This window comes from Anser cygnoides, chromosome 17 (genome assembly GCF_040182565.1).
Source record: "Anser cygnoides isolate HZ-2024a breed goose chromosome 17, Taihu_goose_T2T_genome, whole genome shotgun sequence".
Lineage (NCBI taxonomy): Eukaryota > Metazoa > Chordata > Aves > Anseriformes > Anatidae > Anser > Anser cygnoides.
Genome location: NC_089889.1, coordinates 5,069,537 through 5,088,714, shown reverse-complemented (window position 1 = coordinate 5,088,714; position 19,178 = coordinate 5,069,537). Strand labels below are relative to the sequence as shown.

Genomic DNA, 19,178 nt, shown 5'->3' with positions numbered 1-19,178 from the left:
GTGTGGGGCTCTGCTCTATTTATATAATAATGAAATAAAACAATACCTCCAACCTGACTGGAAAGCAGGAGGGCACTGGCAGCAAATGAGACAACTTTCTCAGCAAGGCTGGATTACTGCACACATTGGCTAAGTGTTCAGCATTTGGTTTTGATAAGCATTGTAAAGAGCATTTCCAAACTGTCCAGATTTGCTGAGCAAACAAAATCTGATGCTTTCACTAGTGCAAGAAATATTTGAAGAATGACCTTTCTCTTCATGCTTTAGTTTTTCTTCCCAACAGACCCGGAAACTCCAAAGTAGACACACAAATACACACCAAAACAAAACAAAAAAACAAACAATTAATTTATTGGAACTGGGCTGGAACTTCTGTGGAGATCATGGATGGGCCTAATTTTGTGCATCTTGCTATCTCATCTCACTTAATTTCTTTTCTTGGACAGAAAACTCATGGGATTGCCTTGTGCAGATCCTGTTGGTTTGCTTGGCCTTTTTCTGTCATAAAGCAGGTATTTATGCTCATACAACGAATGTGTTAAACACACATTTCCAGCAAGACTATTTACTGATAGTAGTTATTTATTGTTATTTATTTGCTTATTGGCAGGACCAAGACACACCAGCTATGGAGCAGGGCCTTGCAGTGGTAGGTGCGAGATGAAAACTAGACAGACAGATGCTGTTGTCATGACGATTGCTAGTTATCTCAAATTCGATCTTTCTGAACTTGCACTACTGAGTGCATGGAAAAGAAAAGGCCCTTCAGCCTCAGCAAGAGTCCTTGTTCATGAGGGCTCCCATGAAATTCACTTTCCCTTAATGCAGCTGAGAGCTGCCCATTAAGTCAAAACCACTCAGGACTCATAAGGTTCAACCAGTGGCCCTGCTCTCCACAAGTACCCGATAAGACGGCGAGGCACAAGAAACAAGTGTTTCCCTTCAAGACAGTTTGTGCAGACGCTGCAGCAGCCAGGCAGAGTGAGGCAATGGTAACTGTGCGTCTGCCTCTGTCCTGCAGACAGCTTCCTCTTGAAAGAGATACGAAAGGCATCCTTCATCCCTCCTCTGTCACCAGGTCAGTGCTTTGATAAACACTCCTGACGTTCAAAGCAGCAAAAGAGGAACTGTATGAAGGGCTCCTTTGGGAAGCAACCTTTTAACCCAAGTCTTCTGTGCCCTAGAAAAGACACTGTTACGAGGCACAGCTGGCTGATCCTCCGCCATATGTGCAGATGTCCAGTATATCTTTGGCACCTACATTGTATGCTTGAAGACATCTGTGCCCTAATTTGACCTGAAGCAGGCATCCTAACATAAAGGGAAATCTTAGAATGCAAAGACAGCAAGCAAAGATAAATTATTGGGTAAATCAGACAAGAAAGGGTGGAAGGAAAGGATCTTTAAAGCAGTAGGTAAAGGCTTAGCTGTATTATTCCTGAAACTGTTACTGCAAGCTATGTGCATAAATTCTCCCGTGTCATTTTAAGCAGATGGATGCACATCACAGGAATGACTGGCCTTGCAAGCTCTGAGGGTTGCACTGGTAACTTGCCAGCAGACTAAAAGACTGCACCTAATTTGCACCAAAATATGCATAATGCTTAAAGCATGATACTCAGGAGGCCATAACACTTGTTCGCATGTGACTTTTATATAAATTAAAGGAAATTGCTTCCCTCTTGGGCTTCAATGGTAAAGGATATCCACTGCTGATGTCTTCCTTCTAAAGCATCTCTCTGGCTTGGACAAATCAGTTTCTGCAGATGCAGATATGACCATATAAGACTTCCCAAGCAGCTAATACTACAGTAGTGGCACGTGTCATGCCAGCTTGGATCCTGCCTCAATTAACAGTCAGAAGGGCAAACAACTCTATGGAAAAAATCCTGATCCATGAGCACCAAACCTCCAAGTCCTTGTGAAGACAGATGTCCTCTGCTCAGACTGCAAGGTTTTGTGGTCAGCAGGCACCTCTGCCACCTTGCTGAGCTTTGCAAACCACAACGACCCCAAACTGTGCCAGGGGAAGGTGACCCAGATTCCAAATAATTAATACCTTCAACCCTGTTTGTAATGTCTGGATGCTCTTCTGTGTACCCATACATTGGGAATGCACTGCCTGTCTTCAAGTATAGCCAGCCACACACACTGCATGGCTTGCGGTTTTTCGAGTTTGAGACATGTTGTTCACATATGCTTCAATTTTTTTTTTCCAGCACAAGAAAATTTCACTTTGCTGAAACCCCTTGGCAACACATGGTGCTGCCAGACAGAGGAAGGACCTGCTCAGAACTGTGTAATGGCTTTGTTGCTTTCCTCTGTGCCCTGATGATATGAAACACAACCTGGTAACATCATTAGCTCTTTGCATGTGAATGCAATGATACCCAGCCAGTGTAAAAAAAAAAAAAAAAAAAAGTAAAAAAAAAAAAGTGTTGTGGCAGGGGAAGTGATTGTGACACAGTCTGAAACATAAACATAACATCTGGAAGCACTCTTCCTGAGTCTGCCTCTTTATCAGACAGATGGCTGGAGAGCTGTAAGCCCACGGGCCTCTCAAAAGGTTCAAGGCCAAGAGGATAAAGTGCTACATCACAGCAGTTTTCCATTATGTCAGTTTTTCTAAACGTCTCTCCGTTCTCCCACACTCTGTTTCTCTGCCCAGTTATGGAGACAGGCACTGCTGCGTTGGCAGAAATCAAAAGCACTGAGTGACTCTGTTCCTGTGCAAACAAAACAAAACATCCACAGGCAGAAACATCAGCCCAAGAACAGACTGAAGGCAGCTTGTACCAGCCCATTGCCAGGTTTGAAGAAGCAGGAAGGGAGTTAGGTCTAGATTAGCCCCTGTTGCTGCTACTTAGTGCTTGACATAGCAGATACAGGATACTCCTGCTTTGGCAGAGAAGGCAGCTTAAGAAATTCCCCCTTCTCATTCCTACCCTTAATCCATTGTTTTCATCCCCACGTCTGGCAGCATACCAGCTGGTAGAGGTATGCCATTAAAAAAAAGTCTGTGAAAATTACTTAGGTTAAAAATAACCTTTGGTCTGTCTTGGAACAGCCTTTATATGCTGTGGTGACAGTCCAGAATAAGCTACACAACAAGTACGAGACTTTTCAGTGAAGCTGCTCTCAGGGTAGATGTGGTACATCATAAATCAACCATACTTGCCTGGAACCAAACAGAGGCAAGGCTAAGATATGGAACTGATTGTGACAGTAACCAGAAATATCTCTTCGTCTGTCCTGAGGACACATTTCAAACCCACCAGCTGTCCTCCAGACATGAGAAACAACAAGGGAAAACAACTGACCAAGCAGTAGTCTAGCCTTGTTTTCACTAATCAACACACTGTTGCTATCCTCATCAATAGTTACTTGAATCTCAGCACAAATTGCATTATGAGGCACACAAACATTGCTGATTTCAAGCTGTTTTCAGCTATTTGCTGCAGTGGTAAAGTTTTTCTGAATAAATCAAAGTTAAGGAGCTACGGCTCTTTGCTTTAGTGGCACAAATTTAAACAGAACAAATACTACTTAAAAAGTAAAAAAACATGGCCCACATATTCTCAAAATGTAAGCGTAAACAATTATTCGTGTGAGGTACCTAAAGCATGTCCCTTGGTTTTTATTACTTATATAATGTGAAAGCTGTTACCTGCTGAGTGGTGTTGCACCCGGATACAAACTGCTTGCTTCAAAACGCTTGCACGCTTACAAAGTAATTACAGCCATACACTAATGATAGTAGAAAGATGAAAGAAAAGAAAAGCAACATGGCAAGAAAAATGAGTTGTTTTATGGAGTCTGGGGGTTTGTTTCCAGGGATGTGAAGGGGAAGGAGTGCAATGGTTCACCATGGTGTGTCAGGGAGACTCCCAAGTAAATAAGAGTATGCAGAGAAAGGCCAGGAGTTCCTGTTCACGTGCTTAACTACCTAACACATCACCTTCTTCATTATGATCAGAAGGAGCTCTGGGATGAGGTTTTATCTTGTTTCCACAAAACAGTTTGCAGGAGGCAGCATACCAATACACTGAGAATTTACTATTAATTTAAGAAATATTCTGACTTTTCACAACCAACTGGGCACATGTGACAACACAAAGGGAGAGCCAAATTACTCCTGCTGGTTGCAGTACAGAGGAATAAAGCATAACTGCAGAAGACCTTTCGTTTTCCTTTCCTGCTAGCTCATTCTCTGAGCTGTGATAGAAATAGCTGGTCACGCAAAGAAAAGGAACATACTATCATCCTCACAACAGGCTGTGTGAGTGTTCATAAAGCACTCAAGAAGTATAAATGTTTACTTACTTTTCAGAAGCTCTTTGGCGAAGGCCATGGAAAATAACACTCCCTGCTTAAATTAACCAACGTATCTGTAAAATCACTGAGTTTACTGCAGGAGAAAATTAGTCTGTGTTGATGCTGGAGCTCCAGAGTGGTAGCTCACACGTACGCTGACCTTGCTACAGAACTGCACGTTGCCCAGATGCCCTACACTGCTAAACCACTCTGAAAACGCTGGCGGCAGCACAGAAAGATCCCATTAGGGGCTTGCAATTCTTGACCAAATTAAATCAGTTTAATAGAATATTTGTACTCTGCACAGGGGGCTCCAAGTGATGCTCAGTAATTGTAATGCCTGCTACATCGTGTGCTTTCCCACTGGGATCTCAGTACACACACCCCTAAGTTTCTCCATCAAGCTCATCCTCGTATATTAACATTTCATTCAAACCTAGGCTTGTCATGCTTTCAGAAGACAGGGACTATTTACATACACAAGTAGAGAGAGGCGTTAATTAAAACATTGACTTTTATTTGCATAATCAGCGCTAAAAATATTTTTATAGGTTAATTAGACTTTATGCAAATTGGATTAAGAAGACTTAATTTGGGATTTGATAACCTGGGTATTATAGTTCTGCAGTTGTAAATACGTTCAGAATCACATGCTGTTCTATAGCCATGTTTTCCCTTTCAAACTTTTTTTTTTCCTTACTTCTGGCAGACTTAAATGAGTTATTTTTCCTTTCCTCACTCCACACCACCCCCGCCCTCACCCCCCCCAAATCTCCACTAAAAATCTCACTAGCTGCAATGATACTAAGTGTAAATACAATGAAAGAATGAGCTGCTCTTGACAAGAGAAATTTCCACACTTTATGGAAGTCTAGTTTTCCCAGGCACTCAAGCCAGGCACAGAATATAAGTGTTAAAACCTGCTCATGTTTTCTGTGCCTGAAGATAGTACAGATCCACTGCATGCGAAAGCAAAAGCCAACACAGAATCCACTGATGAGTTTATGATACTCTTCAATGAGCCCAGGTTTGAGGCTAATAAGCATAGCGCTTGGGAAACATTGCTCAGATCTGTACAATGGAAATGCTCTGCGTGGACTAATGAACAACAGTGTTGTTAGACTTCAAAAGATGACACCCAGCATGAGCCAAATGATTTCCACTGAAACCAACAGTGTACAAATTCACTGCATGATGTGGAAGACAATCAGAGTTCCTGAAAAAGCACCACTTCTATGGCTGTGGAACAGCTAGACTAACTCTCAGTACAAACATCAAACGGGAAAGCAGGCACTGGCAGGGCAGCTCATACTGGTGCTTCCTGGAGTGTGTGGCTGCCTCTGACAGTTACCAGTGCATGGCCTAGCAAAGGAAACTCTAGTTCTGGAAGAAGAAATGATTTGCAAACGGGGATTCTGCCATATTACACACAGGACACTAAATACTGAAAGCTTTAAATTATCCTGTACCAATGCCTGAAAGTTACAGTGGCTCATCCTGGAAGAATTCATTACTTGCTTGGTGAGCCAACCATGGAGGCTGTGGTATGTTCAGAGAAACAAGGTCAAAACTATCTAGCCAAAAAATTACGTTCAGTAAAAACCTTTAAAATTAAGGATATTTATATCCATGCCAAAATGATCCCCTCTCCCAACCTTAGGCCTATTTTTTTCTCTCATTTAAACTGATTAATTTCATTACCTGGAAACTGAGATGTCCTGTTATAGATCAGCAGATGGTACCATAGTTAACATAAGTGTCTCCAGATTTCCAGGCTACAATTTTAATAGCTATGAGTACTGGTAATGTGAGCCCTAAGTCTTTCAACCAATGAATGGTATCATGGATATAAATGAGTTTAATGTGCCGAGAAGATGAGGTTTCATACCTGTTCCTTGAACTTGGTGCTATCCTCTGACAAATAACTGTTGCGGTCGAATGCTTTCCACCATTCCCCACTTCTTGTTTCATGTCCCATTGCTGGGGATCACTTGTCTTTGCACTGAGAATATTTACACCTTTCTTCACCTTTGCCCTGTTGGAAACAGCAGTTGTAAAAAGTTTATAGGAGTCATTCAGGACTGTGATCTTCCTAATATAGCTCAGGCATGGAAATCTCAATGTATCAAAATTAAGCTAAGTATTAAAGATGTTTCTAATCCATAAATAAATGTAGACTGATATAATGAGTGCAGATCTAAGGCCACCTATTATTTTTTTTTTTTTTTGGACAGAATCAAATTCCTGTGTGCCTTTATATGTTCTGCCAACAGTAGGCTGGGGGTATGACCAAGACTAAACTTGTAGGACAATCTGCACTCGACGTTTATTTCTTTATTCTGGTAACAATTTCTTTCAAAGATAAATTTGTCCCAACAGAGAAGACTTCATAAGGTTCTGTTCATCTGTATCAAGACAAGCTTGTGCTTTATCATTGCACAGATGAATATTTCACTTGAGAATTTTAAATAATCCACCTATATATATAGTATTCTTCTAGCTATTAGTGGACAGGTTGCTCTTCTGCCTTCTTGGTGACAGATTCCCAAGGAAATTTCTGTTTCTGTTTGGAATCTCCAGTCTGGAGAGAATGCAGCCGTTGGCTAATACAAGGCTTTTTAATTCAGTGATATTCTTCCAGGATGCAAATTTCTGCCACTGTTACTTGTTATGCCCAGTAAAAAGTTAACTGTATTTATCCAGTGATGCTAGTATCATCAGCAATAACTGCATGGAGGGTTAATTAATGAGTATTTGCTTAATTAAGGAGCATTTGTATGAAGAACTCCCAGCAAAGATGCTATTTAGGTGCAGAACATACAACTTCTGACCTCCAGTTCTATTACAAAACATCAAGAATAAACAGTTCAGGTACTTATACAGTCTCTCTCTTCAAAAAGACAGAGGCACAAAATTCCACCAGCCCAGAGGACTGATGCAAAAAATGCATATGCATATCTTTAGACATTAAAACACTTTAAAAATGTAGCCATGAATAATTTGAGCAAGTATAATTGTTTTCCTGAAGATTTTTAACACTGAGACGAAAACAAGTAATATAAGTCACTGAAAAAGAAAACATTTTTTTTTTTCTTTGTATAAAAGCAAAGAGCTTAATTCTCTCATTTGCAACAAGAAACACAATGGAGCTTCACAAATTACAGTCTTGTTCCAGTAAAACTAGCACAAACTTGACGTACCCCTAATGCCTTCAGTTGAATTACCCAGAAATAAAACCAAGAAAAAGTAAGGGGAGAATCAAATCTGCTACTGAAGTTTCATTAAAGCCTTAAGCCCCATTAAATTTTCCAGCATGCAGTTCAAATAAGTGAACAATAAATAAATAAACATTTCATTAATAAGAAAACACTACTACCAATCTTGAAATCCATAAAAATCCATCTGCATGCTTTTGGTAGCATGTATTTTAGGAGACATTTGGACATATTTTACGATACTGTTATTTAGCTACTGGGGAGAAGTAAAACCTGATCATTTAAATACTTTGTTCAGCTGCTCTTTGAGATGGACTTTGAAATGGCATAATGTCAGTCAAAATGAAGTTCCTCATGTTTGGATTTTCAACAGAATTACAACTTCCTCAGCAGCTGTAAATTGCCGTTTCCATCATGTAGCTTGACATATTCGATACCTGGTCTCCTGTTAATTAGGATGGACATTTTGTGTGGTCAAGGTTAGCAGTAAAATACACTGCCAGAGGATGAAAGACCATGGCTACAATGCCATTTTGTTAATTAACTACAATATGGGGCATTAAGTTGAGTGGTTTTCACATATACCATTATATAAAGCCTATTGAAAAAAAAAAATAAAATCCATCCCAGGGTAAAGTAGGTTATGTTTAGCGAGAAAAATCAATGTTGTGATTGCACTTAGCACTGGAATTAGGGTATGAACACCCAGAAGATTGAACTTCCTAAATAAATATGCAGAAGCACAATTTGCAACTCTCTCTCTAAAAAGGGCATTGAGTTTTATATAACAAGGTCAATGGATGAATCAGAATTAAATCAGACAGTACTGAGCCCCATGCATTTTTAAATGCAGTCTGTACCCATATGCTACAAATGTTTTCACTTAATTTTTTATTTACTTAGTGTTTGAGTGCTAGCAAGGAAAAGTCTATTTAATTCCTTAACAAAAATCCATTGACCTTGTTGTATGCCTGTGATTAAATATTAATTTTTAAAAATCAATAGTGCCAACTTTGTATATAAAAATTTGTAACTTATAGTACCTCAATAAACCTTGAGATAGAGGACCTGAAGGCCAAATTGCTTGACAGTCTCCTGTATTTACCCACCTAATCTATGCAGTATATATACATTAAGCATGTTTACTTAAGGGAAGCAGGCACAGCGACAATAAACGGAGGTGACAAACAGCTGAAGTACTCCAGGTTCCCTCAGTGCATGCTTCCCCACCCACTCATACTGCAAAATTCTCCCATCTGCCGTGGCTGCTTATGCTCACAGAAAGGTGGTTTTGCACATCTCTACAGCCTGGAAGTATCCACCAGCACAACCAGAAGTTGTCACTTTGGACTTCCACCCAAGTGGAGTCAAAATGTCCCACCCCAACTTTTTTCTATCTAATTATGGCATTTTCTGTGGGTGTCAGTAAATGTCCTCTGTCACCATGGCTATGTGCTCTCCATGGCAGTAGGATAAACTAAAGAAAGGCTCCAGGTCTGCTGACCAGTAACAAAAATCACCCTCCACTTCCTCTGGATCTAAACACATACCCTGCTAAGCAAGCCACCTACATATGCACAAAACTTCAAGGGCAGCTCATTTAGTTGAGTTTGATGAAAAGTTAAGCACAGTTTTTGATCTTTTGACGAAAGCAGACCTTGCAATGGAAAGATGAAAGAAAGACCATCATTAGGAACAGAACAGAATACCAGAGGTCAGCTTCAATCCCATTCTACACAGAAGACTCCATCTGAATGAGATTTTGAAGCTTTATGAACACATGGTAGCCAGAATGGGGCTTCTTGCTTCAAATTCTAAGGTTATTAACTCACAGCACAGGAAATCTCTTCCTCAACTTTGTCTCAAAATAACTGGGTAACAGATTTCTCTCTTTAATTCCCTCAAAGGGAAAATTAAAACATTTCACTTGGCACACAGCAAGCTGCATCTTAAAGACGTTACTGAAAAAGTCTCCAGCAGCTCACCTACATATCATTACATAACTGTCATCCAGACCAAGTAAAAATATTTACTGACACGATCTCACACCGAATGCATTTGTGTAAGTTTGCAATTTCCAAGCAAATATTGTTTCCAATTGAAGCTTTTAGTTGTACACAAAGATTTTCATTTAGCACCTTACCTTCCTAATGTGTCAAACTTAGAAATGACACTTCTAATTAATACAGGCTGATCAGAGCTGCAGATAAAAATCTTGCCATTCCATTTCACTGTCCTCAAATTACAAGAAACCTCAGCAGTGTTTAGACATAATACTATACAGCTGATAAAGACAGTAACTGAAAGGCAATTGAATCAGCAACAGCCAGAGCTGAAGATGTGACTTACAACTGCAGGAGCTCAAATTGTAATTCCCTATTTAAATTTTAATCTCGCATAAGTGCTTATAGCCATGGGAGGGTTCTACCACCTGCAGCAGGGCCTAGACGGGACAGACTGCTGAGTACTGCACACGTTTCTTCATGTGCTCTGTGATTTTGCTGATGTTCGCTAATCCTAGAGAGCATCACCTCTGTCACTTCAGAGAAATAAGGAAGAGTCCTTGCTTCATGCTTTCGCACTTCCCTGGTACAGCCAGGGCACAGCCTGTTGATCAGATCTTGCAGTGAGCCATCCGGGAAGCTAAATCCTCCTCCACATATTAACACTACCACCTTAGCTCACCAGTAAGTCAGGAAAGGGGGGAGCAGGACTGAACCCTCGGCAGCAGCAGCTGACTCTTACATTGGGTTAGCAGTACTGGCAGGCTGCACTCCCAACAAATTTTGCAGAGCAGCTGGGGTAGACAAGGCTCCCCTGGAGAATAAAAAGCTAAATCAATAGTAAATTCCTATAGGCTCCATAATACCTGGAATAGTTTTCCAGTCACTAACTTTCTGGTCCTGTTAGACTGTCTCTTTTCAGAGGGTTATACTTAGCTCTGCATCTTCTGCATTATGCTCCTCATAAATGCCATGCTATTCCCAGGATGCTGTACTTTGAGCGCAGGCCGGTTTCAGATCAGTGACCACTGAGTTGTACAGTCTCTTCAGCTCACATCTGTTGCCCAAGCTGCTGTGCTGGAAGACCTTTCTTTAGGAAGTATTCAAAACGTAAATATTAAAGACAGATGCAAGTTCAGTCTAAGTGGGGGGACCAGCTCATCTGTGAGGTAGGCCTCAGGTCTCGCGTGCTGAGCACAGGCCACACCATGAGGGGTGAGGGAACGCTGGCGCTAAACCCACTGTACTTCCACAGGTAAATCCCCATCTATTTGTATTTGCCAAACTGGTGTTTCAACTTAACAAATACTGACCCCTTTTGGTCAGTCCTCTCTGGAGCTTCAATGTTTCTTGCAGCTCTGCTACTCCTCCCTTAGCTGCCCAGACTAGGAGAAACCTTTGACATTACTGACTCTAAAGGTCACATTGTAAGAAACGATTTTACCCTACCTCCTGAGACCCAGGGACCCTCTCCTGGTGGCCTGTTTCTGGGCTGCGCCTTACAGTAAGTCCCTAACCTTTCTGGGTTTTGCCAAAAAATTTTCAACTTCTTCCTGCCATGATTTAACTTCACTCCTTTCTTTCTTTGTTCCCAACATAAATCAGGAGATTAAAGCCAGCTGCAGGAACCCATAAAACCAGGCAGGAGACTAACCACTGCAATTAAGCAAGATTTGTTTTATTAAGCAAGTCTTTTTCCTTTCATCTATGTGAAATGAGTTGATAGATCTCACCACAGCTCTGAATGAACTGGACAGCCATCTGCCTTGCAAAATAATATTCATTAGAGGCCTTGTTGCTGGTCTTAGTTGAGAAGCCACAAGCAGAACATAAGACTGCGGCCTGGTTAGCCGTGTCGACCTTTCAAATATGCTTCTTTGATTTGCAGAGTACATGGACAGAGTGGGTGTGATTAAGTGGCTATGGCTGTGCTCGGGGAATAGTGGGGATCAGATGTCAGCTCCAGGCTTCCTGCATGACTCTACACAAGCCTCAGGAGCCCTGTTTGCCTCCGTCCTACCCCAGCAAGCGGATTTCCACCTGTGCTTCGCATGGCCACCCCTTTGCTACAGAGGTTTTCATTTACAAGCCAAATGCACAGGTAAGCAGCAAAAGAGAGCCCCATCTCATCTGGGGAATTTAGGTACAAAATTTATTAGGTAATACATTGCTGCTAATGATTCAAAGATCATAAATCCAATTTCTTTAAGTGATTTATTCTTTATTGACGGCGCCGGATGCACGGGGGATCTTTCCGCCTATCGTGCATCCCGAAGTGAAAAGCCGTCCCAAATTTATACATCACAGTGATTAATATTTTATTAACGCCTATACATATTCATTATCTAACCCCGCCTACTCTCGCTTCTCATGCTAATCAGTTTTTTGTGTCCTGCGCCTGCGCAGATCCTCTCAGTGGTCTTGGGCAGGGGTCGTCGAGCTGTGGTCGGTGGTCTCAGAGAGGAAGGCCATAAGTCTTCCTCACAGTGTACTTTTCACCCTTGGTCAGGATTCTGCTGAATTAGCTTTCTTCCTAACCGCAAGGACTGTTTTTTCTTCGAATCTTCTGCTCATTATTTTCTTATCTTGGATTCCAATGTCTTGTTCGAGATATATTGCCCGTATGTCCTATTTTGAGATACATTGTCCGTACATCTGTTTCCTGCCCTACACCTAATGTTCTGTTCTCCTTTAATAGTTTCATTCTTAACCCTTTCTTATCTGGAATCGCCTCAGCTTCCCTAATCAATCCCCCCTTTTCTTTTCCCCATGCAAATTCTTTTGCATTGCATGCCCTTATCATTAGCAGTATCGCAGTGACATACATACAAATATTCCTACTACCAATAACATAACCAGATCAGTAAAAACTTGTTCTAACTATTGAAAGTTGGGTAACCATGAGGTTAACTTATTCCATATTTCCTCAAAGCCCCATGAAATGTTATCCTTACTAATCTTATACAGAACCTTTGTTTGTTTCTATATTTCCTCTATGTCGGTAGAGACCTTTCCGAATACAAAAATTCTTCTTCCCAGCCTCTACGATATGTATCTCTCAATACCTTGCCATGTATTTTCGTCAGGGAAGCTAATATTGCCATTCGTTGTAACAATTTCCAATTCCAAACAAGTATTACAAAAGACAATATTAAACTTATACCAAATAACATCAATAGAACAATAATTGGGTGACACAATGTGTTCAAAATCCCAGTTGCAGTTGGCGACCATCCAAAGAGTTTGTCCCACCAGCTATGATCTGTGTCTTGTTTTACTCTTTGCAAAACTCTGTTTATTTCTTTTGTATCATGGTGGACAGTGATTAAAGTCTTCTCTCCATCTTCCTGAATGCCTTTTAAAATTTTGATCAGGTCTTGGTGTTTAAGTAATTACTTCACTAGCGTGAGGTTCATCCCAATAGGTGTGGGTAATAACTTGTGATACATTGTGTTGTTGGACTTGATCAACTGGTGGGATACCACTGGTGCTGAATATAAAAAATCACACCCGATGATTCTAACAAAGTTACAAATACAAAAGTTAGAATGATTTTTGCTAGGTAGAGTTATGTTTTCCTTATCTACTTCTACAAAAGCACAAGCAGTTCTTAAACACACACAGCCTTGACCAATATATACAAGCACAGTCTTTTGACTAGTATTTGGATGAATTTCAAAGTGGCAAACACCTTGCTCAGTGTCAAGACATACATCCTGAGCATCAATTGTGTTGCTCTCACAAATAAATCCTTGTTGTTCCCGGGTAACACATGATTCCAGATTCACAGACTGCCATTTCGCATTCTTCATCCGGGCCCAGGTTCTATGCTCCGAAGGATAGAGCACTGTTTCCTCATGATTTAACCCTAGTGCAACAATGGGGTGGATAACATAAACTGTAGCATTACGTATAGTAAGCACAAAGGCAGTAGCCATGTTAATAATGGGATCATAGGTAAAATTTACCAGAGTCCACCAAGATTGGAACTTCTTTTCAAAATCATTGGCATTGTCCCAAACAATCTTTCGGACTTCAGCCGGAAAAATGCCTTCACTTCCTTCCCTAATGATCAAGGCAGCCGTTGCCTGCATCCATAACTGTACCTGTATACAACTAAGAGCTAAAGATACATTATCTTGCGCCATACTAAGTGCATCTATTATTAGTCTGTGGTCCTGGTCTTCAGCCTTTTCCCATATTGGTAACACCTTTGAAACTTGCCATTGGCTAGTTCCCAATGCCAGTAAGGATGATTGCTCTTATCCTCTGTGGTTACGGCTTCAGACCAAGGCCACCCACCATTCTCTATCATCATAGAAGCACCTTCCAATTCTTGAATCACAATTACAACTATAAGCCACAGAAATAAAACAATTCTGTTAACTAAATTTCTGCTAACTACATTACTAAATACTCCTGACCATAGTGTCTTCATTTCGCTTGACTGAACTTTAGTTTCAGTTCACCGTCACCCAGCGTTACTTTCCAGGGGGCTTTTGGAGCTTTCTTCACTCTCGAATAATGGATCCAGGCCGTCTGCTCCTTAATCTTGATGGCGGTATGTGTTGTCAGCAGCACCTGGTATGGTCCCGTCCACTTTTCTTCCAAAGGGCGACCTGCAAATGCTTTTACATACACATAATCCCCAGGTTTAAAGGGGTGGATTGGTTGGTCCAGCCCTCTAGCCCTGGTTCCTGAGACAACTTTAGATATTTGATCCAACTGTTTTTGGAGTCCTATTAAATAATTACACAAGTATCCCGACCCCAGTTGCGTCAGGTCCTCCCCGCTGAACAAAAACTGATAGGGTCTTCCGTATAATATTTCAAAAGGGCTTAGATTTTCCTTTGTCTGTGGTTTTACTCTAATTCTAAGTAAAGCCAAAGGGAGAGACTGAGGTCATGATAAATTAGTCTTTTGTCCTATTTTGGCTATTTGTTGTTTGATTAGATGATTCATCTTTTCCACTTGTCCGCTTGCCTGTGGTCTGTAAGGGGTATGGAGTTGCCAGTCTACCCCTAAGACCTTACTTACTTCTTGAACTATTTGCGCACAAAAATGAGAGCCTCTATCCGAGGACATTGCTGCCGGAATTCCGAAACGCGGTATTATCTCATTCAGTAAAACCTTAACCACTTCTCTTGCCTTGTTGGTTCGACAGGGAAAAGCCTCCGGCCACCCGGAAAAAGTATCTGTCAAAACCAACAAGTATCGATACCCCCCTTTTCTTGGCAGTTCTGAAAAATCTATCTGCCATTGTTGTCCTGGATAGTTTCCTTTACTGATTATTCCGAACTTTACCCTATTTTCTGTATTAGGGTTATGATGCAAACAAATACTGCATTGCTGGGTTACTTGTTTTACCGTAGTATACAGATTTCTTCCCACCAAGACTCGACTCAGATTTTTATATAAGGTGTCTGCTCCCCAATGAGTCTTATTATGTTCTGCCATGACCATAGGCCATATTAAATTAGAGGGTAGTACAACCCTATTATCTTTCAGGTATACCCATCCATCACTCCTTGCTTTTCCTCCCAGGTCCCCAATTAACTTTTGATCTTCCTGTGTGTACCTAGGTTCCTGTCCTTCACCTAAAGTTTGTATTTTACCGTCTGGTATTAAAGTGAGCGCTTCTGCCTCAGCCAATCCGGCCACCCTTTTTGCTTCTTGGTCAGCCAATCGGTTCCCTACCTCGAAGTCAGCGGTTCCTTTTTGGTGTCCCCGGCAATGTATAACAGCCACCTTCTCTGGGTGCTTTACCGCTTCCAACAACTTCAAAATCTCCTCAGCATATTTTATTTGTTTTCCTTGGGCCGTTAATAATCCTCGTTCCTTCCAGATAGCCCCATGTGCATGCACCACACCAAATGCATACTTAGAGTCTGTCCAGATATTTACTTTCTTTCCTGCTGCTAGTTCCAATGCCCGCGTAAGGGCAATTATTTCTGCTTTCTGAGCAGACGTCCCAAGGGGTAATGGTTTCGACTCAATTACCTGTTGAGTGGTCGTCACCGTATACCCTGCTTTGCGTTGTCCTTGTTTCACAAAGCTGCTTCCATCAGTATACCATGATTCGTCCGCGTCTTCCAAGGGCTCCTCCTTGAGATCTGGTCGGCTAGAATACACAGTTTCCATAGTTTCGATACAATCGTGGACCACTGGCTCGTCAGGAGCGTTACTAAGGAAAGAAGCTGGGTTCACAATGTTAGTAACCACAATTTCTACGTCATCTTGCTCCACCAGTATTGCTTGGTATTTTAAAAATCTTTGAGGGGATAACCAGTGTGCCCCTTTCTGCTCCAAGACTGCCGAGACAGTGTGTGATACCAGCACGGTTATCTTCTGTCCCATAGTGAACTTCTGAGCCTCCTGTATATTCATGATGACAGCGGCCACCGCTCGAAGGCAACCCGGCCAACCTTTACTTACTTCATCCAGTTGTTTAGAGAAGTAGGCCACAGCTCTCCTGTAGGGGCCCAGCTTCTGTGCCAGCACCCCCAGAGCCATCCCTTGTCTCTCATAGGAGTACAACCAAAAGGGTTTAGACAAGTCCGGTAGACCCAAAGCTGGTGCTCGCATTAACTCCAATTTAAGCTTCTTAAAGGCAGCCCGTGCTTCCCCCGTCCAGACCAATTTCAATTGGTTATTCTTGATGAGGTCATATAGGGGTTTTACAATTAGTCCATAATTATTAATCCATAGACGGCACCAACCTGTCATCCCTAGAAAAGTTCGTAATTCCTTAATGGTCTGTGGTTCTGGGGTACGGCAGATAGTTTCTTTCCGTTCTGTTCCTAACTCCCTTTTTCCCCCTGAAATCTCAAACCCCAAGTAAGTTACACGTGACTGAATCAGCTGAGCCTTCTGTTGAGAGACTCGATACCCATTCAAACCCAGAAAATTAAGGAGACTTATCGTCCATTGCATGCAGCTGCTCCTATTCTCAGTGGCTATCAAAAGGTCATCAACGTATTGCAGCAGAACTCCTTCGGTGTTTGGGGCCTCCCAAACCTCAAGCTCTTTTGCTAGTTGATTCCCAAAAATCGTGGGGCTGTTTTTGAATCCCTGCGGCAATACGGTCCAGGTCAATTGAGCCTTTCGTCCTGAGTCTGGATTTTCCCATTCAAAAGCAAAAAGCTTCTGACTTTCTGGGGCTAAAGTCAGGCAGAAGAAGGCATCTTTTAAATCCAGTACGGTAAACCAAACTAAATTATCTTTTAATTTAGTCAGTAATGTGTACGGGTTGGCTACCACAGGGTGTATATCTTCAGTGATCTTATTTATAGCTCTTAAATCCTGCACTAATCTATAGTTCTTCCCATCTGGCTTCTTAATTGGTAGTATAGGAGTATTATATTCAGATTCACACAACCAGCAGTCCATGTTTTAAAAACTTATCCACTATCCCCTTAATTCCTTTCCTGTCTTCTAATCTTAGGGGATATTGCTTAATCTTAACTGGCCTTTCCCCTGGCTTTAATCTCACCACTATCGGGGCTGCATTTTTGGCTCTCCCAGGGATGTCAGTAGCCCAGACTCCTGGGTAAACTTGGTCTAAAATCTCCGAAGGTACTTTACCGATAGGGTCTGCTTGTATCAGCGTTAAGCTTAGCGCGGTTATCAGCTTTTCTTCTCTCACCTTTAACCCCACCTTCCCTTTTTCAAAGACAATTTCCGCTTCTAATTGTTCTAGTAAATCTCGCCCCAGCAAAGACTTCGGGGATCCTGGTAAATATAAAAACCTATGTATTCCCATCTGTTTCCCTAACTTATATTTTAAAGGCCTTAGGAAAAAGGCTTTCTCGTGCTGGCCTGTAGCTCCTATCACCGTCACAAAATCCTCATCCTCTGGTATCAATTTCTGGTTTAACACAGAATAAGTCGCTCCTGTGTCAATTAAAAACTCCACTTCCTGTCCTGATTTCCCTAGCTTAATTTTAACCAGCGGATCTGCTAGGGTAGAATCCCCCGGTCCACTTCATTGGTCGGGAGATACACTAGCTACCATCAACCTGTTCTTCTCCCGTTGTTTCGGACATTCCCTTCTCCAATGACCCACTTCCCTACAATATGCACACTGATTCGGTCTCAGGGGAGGCTTTACTGACCTTCCCCTTATCCCATTCCCTCTTCCTTTTCCCCGAAAAGGTTCTTCTTGCCTCTGTAAGGCCGCAACAGTTGCCGCAGCAATAGCCCTACCCAGCCTTTGTTTCTCATTCCCTTCTCGATTCCTAAATACCCTCCATGCCTCTTCCACCAGCCTTTCTAAATCTCTCACATCCGGCTCTTTCATTTTCTGAAGCTTCCGCCTTATATCGTCCGCAGACTGACCCAAGAACAATGATACTAGCTGGACTTTACCTTCCTCAGAAGAGGGGTCTATCGTTGTAAATTTTTGCATTGCTGTCCTTAGTCGATCGAGAAATTCTGACGGGGTCTCAGTTTGCCCCTGTTTTATGGTATATAACCTAGACCAGTTTACAGACTTTGGTATCGCACTTTCCAAGGCGATCCTAATCCATTCCTGATATTTTTTTAATAACCTATAATCACCCTCATCATTATAGTCCCAGTTTGGGTCCACTCTGAGCACATATACCTCCACAGTTCCAGGTAAAACTGACGTTACCTGGGTCTGTACTTGAGTTTGTGCATTCTTAATTACCAGTTGCTTTTCCGTTTCCAATAATGCTGCCAGCATTATCTCTATATCTTTCCAATCGGGATATAAATTCTTTACAATCAGCTCAAACCTCCGGGCCACTGATTCTGGATCATCCCGGTATCCTTTCACAGCTTCCTTCCATGAATCTAACTCAGCAGTTGTGAGAGGTACTTTTATCCGAGCTGGTCCGTTAGCCCCCATAGCCTGTCGTAACGGGGCTTGAATAACGGGCCCGACCTTACTTCGGGTTCGAGCCGTGATCGGGGTAAAGTCTCCATTCCCCCAACTCTCATTTTTCTTATCTATTCTGCCGTTTCCTGGGCTCGCCCCCACGCCTCGTTCTATTATCTGGGGCGAGAGGACATAATCCTCCATTCTCTCCTCTGACTCATTCAATTTCAAACATCTCTGCCCGATACTGCACGCCGAACAACATCTTTTCATTTTTCCTGCCCCTTCCTTCTTCATATCCTTTTCTATTGCCAGGATCAAAGGATCCTGTGGGGCTAAGTTAATTCCACACTCCTTCTGCCATTCTGGGTGGTTTCTCAAAGTGAAAAACATATCTGCGTATGACACCTCATCCCACTTTCCTTCTCTCCTTAGAAACAACATTAACTGTAGTAAAGTATTATAATTTAAGGTTCCATTCAGTGGCCATTTCCCTCACAATCCAACTTATAAAGTGGCCACCATTGATTACAATATTTTATCAACGTTTTCTTATTTTCAGTTCCACCGGGGGATCCCCCTATATCTTTCCAATGACTCAAGATACATCCCAACGGGCTTTTCTTTGGAATCCCACTACTCTGCTGCCCCCCCATGTTACAGTTCAGAATGTTTCTTGTTACACAATACAAGCCGGCAGCTTTCCACAATAACACCAAGATCCTAGTAACATTATAAAGAGTACAATCAAAATCCCAAAGACAATAGCCAAGGTCAAGTTCCACATGTAAACACAACGTAATA

General features: G+C 41.8%; 1 protein-coding gene across 13 annotated transcripts in view; it reads right to left on the bottom strand.

Moving 5' to 3' along the window:
- The window catches only part of TMEM132C (transmembrane protein 132C), a 211,321-nt gene that overhangs the window by 82,779 nt on the left and 109,364 nt on the right, over positions 1-19,178 (bottom strand). For 7 of the 13 annotated variants that reach the window (XR_010825611.1, XM_066979274.1, XM_066979271.1 and 4 more), the window contains one exon: positions 6,203-6,349. The exons of 1 other annotated variant lie outside the window; for it this stretch is intronic. Coding sequence is in view for 10 of the 12 variants with exons in the window: in XM_066979274.1 (XP_066835375.1) it covers positions 6,203-6,349 (147 nt within the window). In the remaining 2 variants the exon portion in view is untranslated. Of the gene's footprint in view, positions 1-6,202; positions 6,350-11,727; positions 14,161-15,532; positions 19,176-19,178 lie in introns of those variants that run through there. 5 more of the 13 variants (XM_066979276.1, XM_066979278.1, XM_066979275.1 and 2 more) reach the window with 3 other exon arrangements.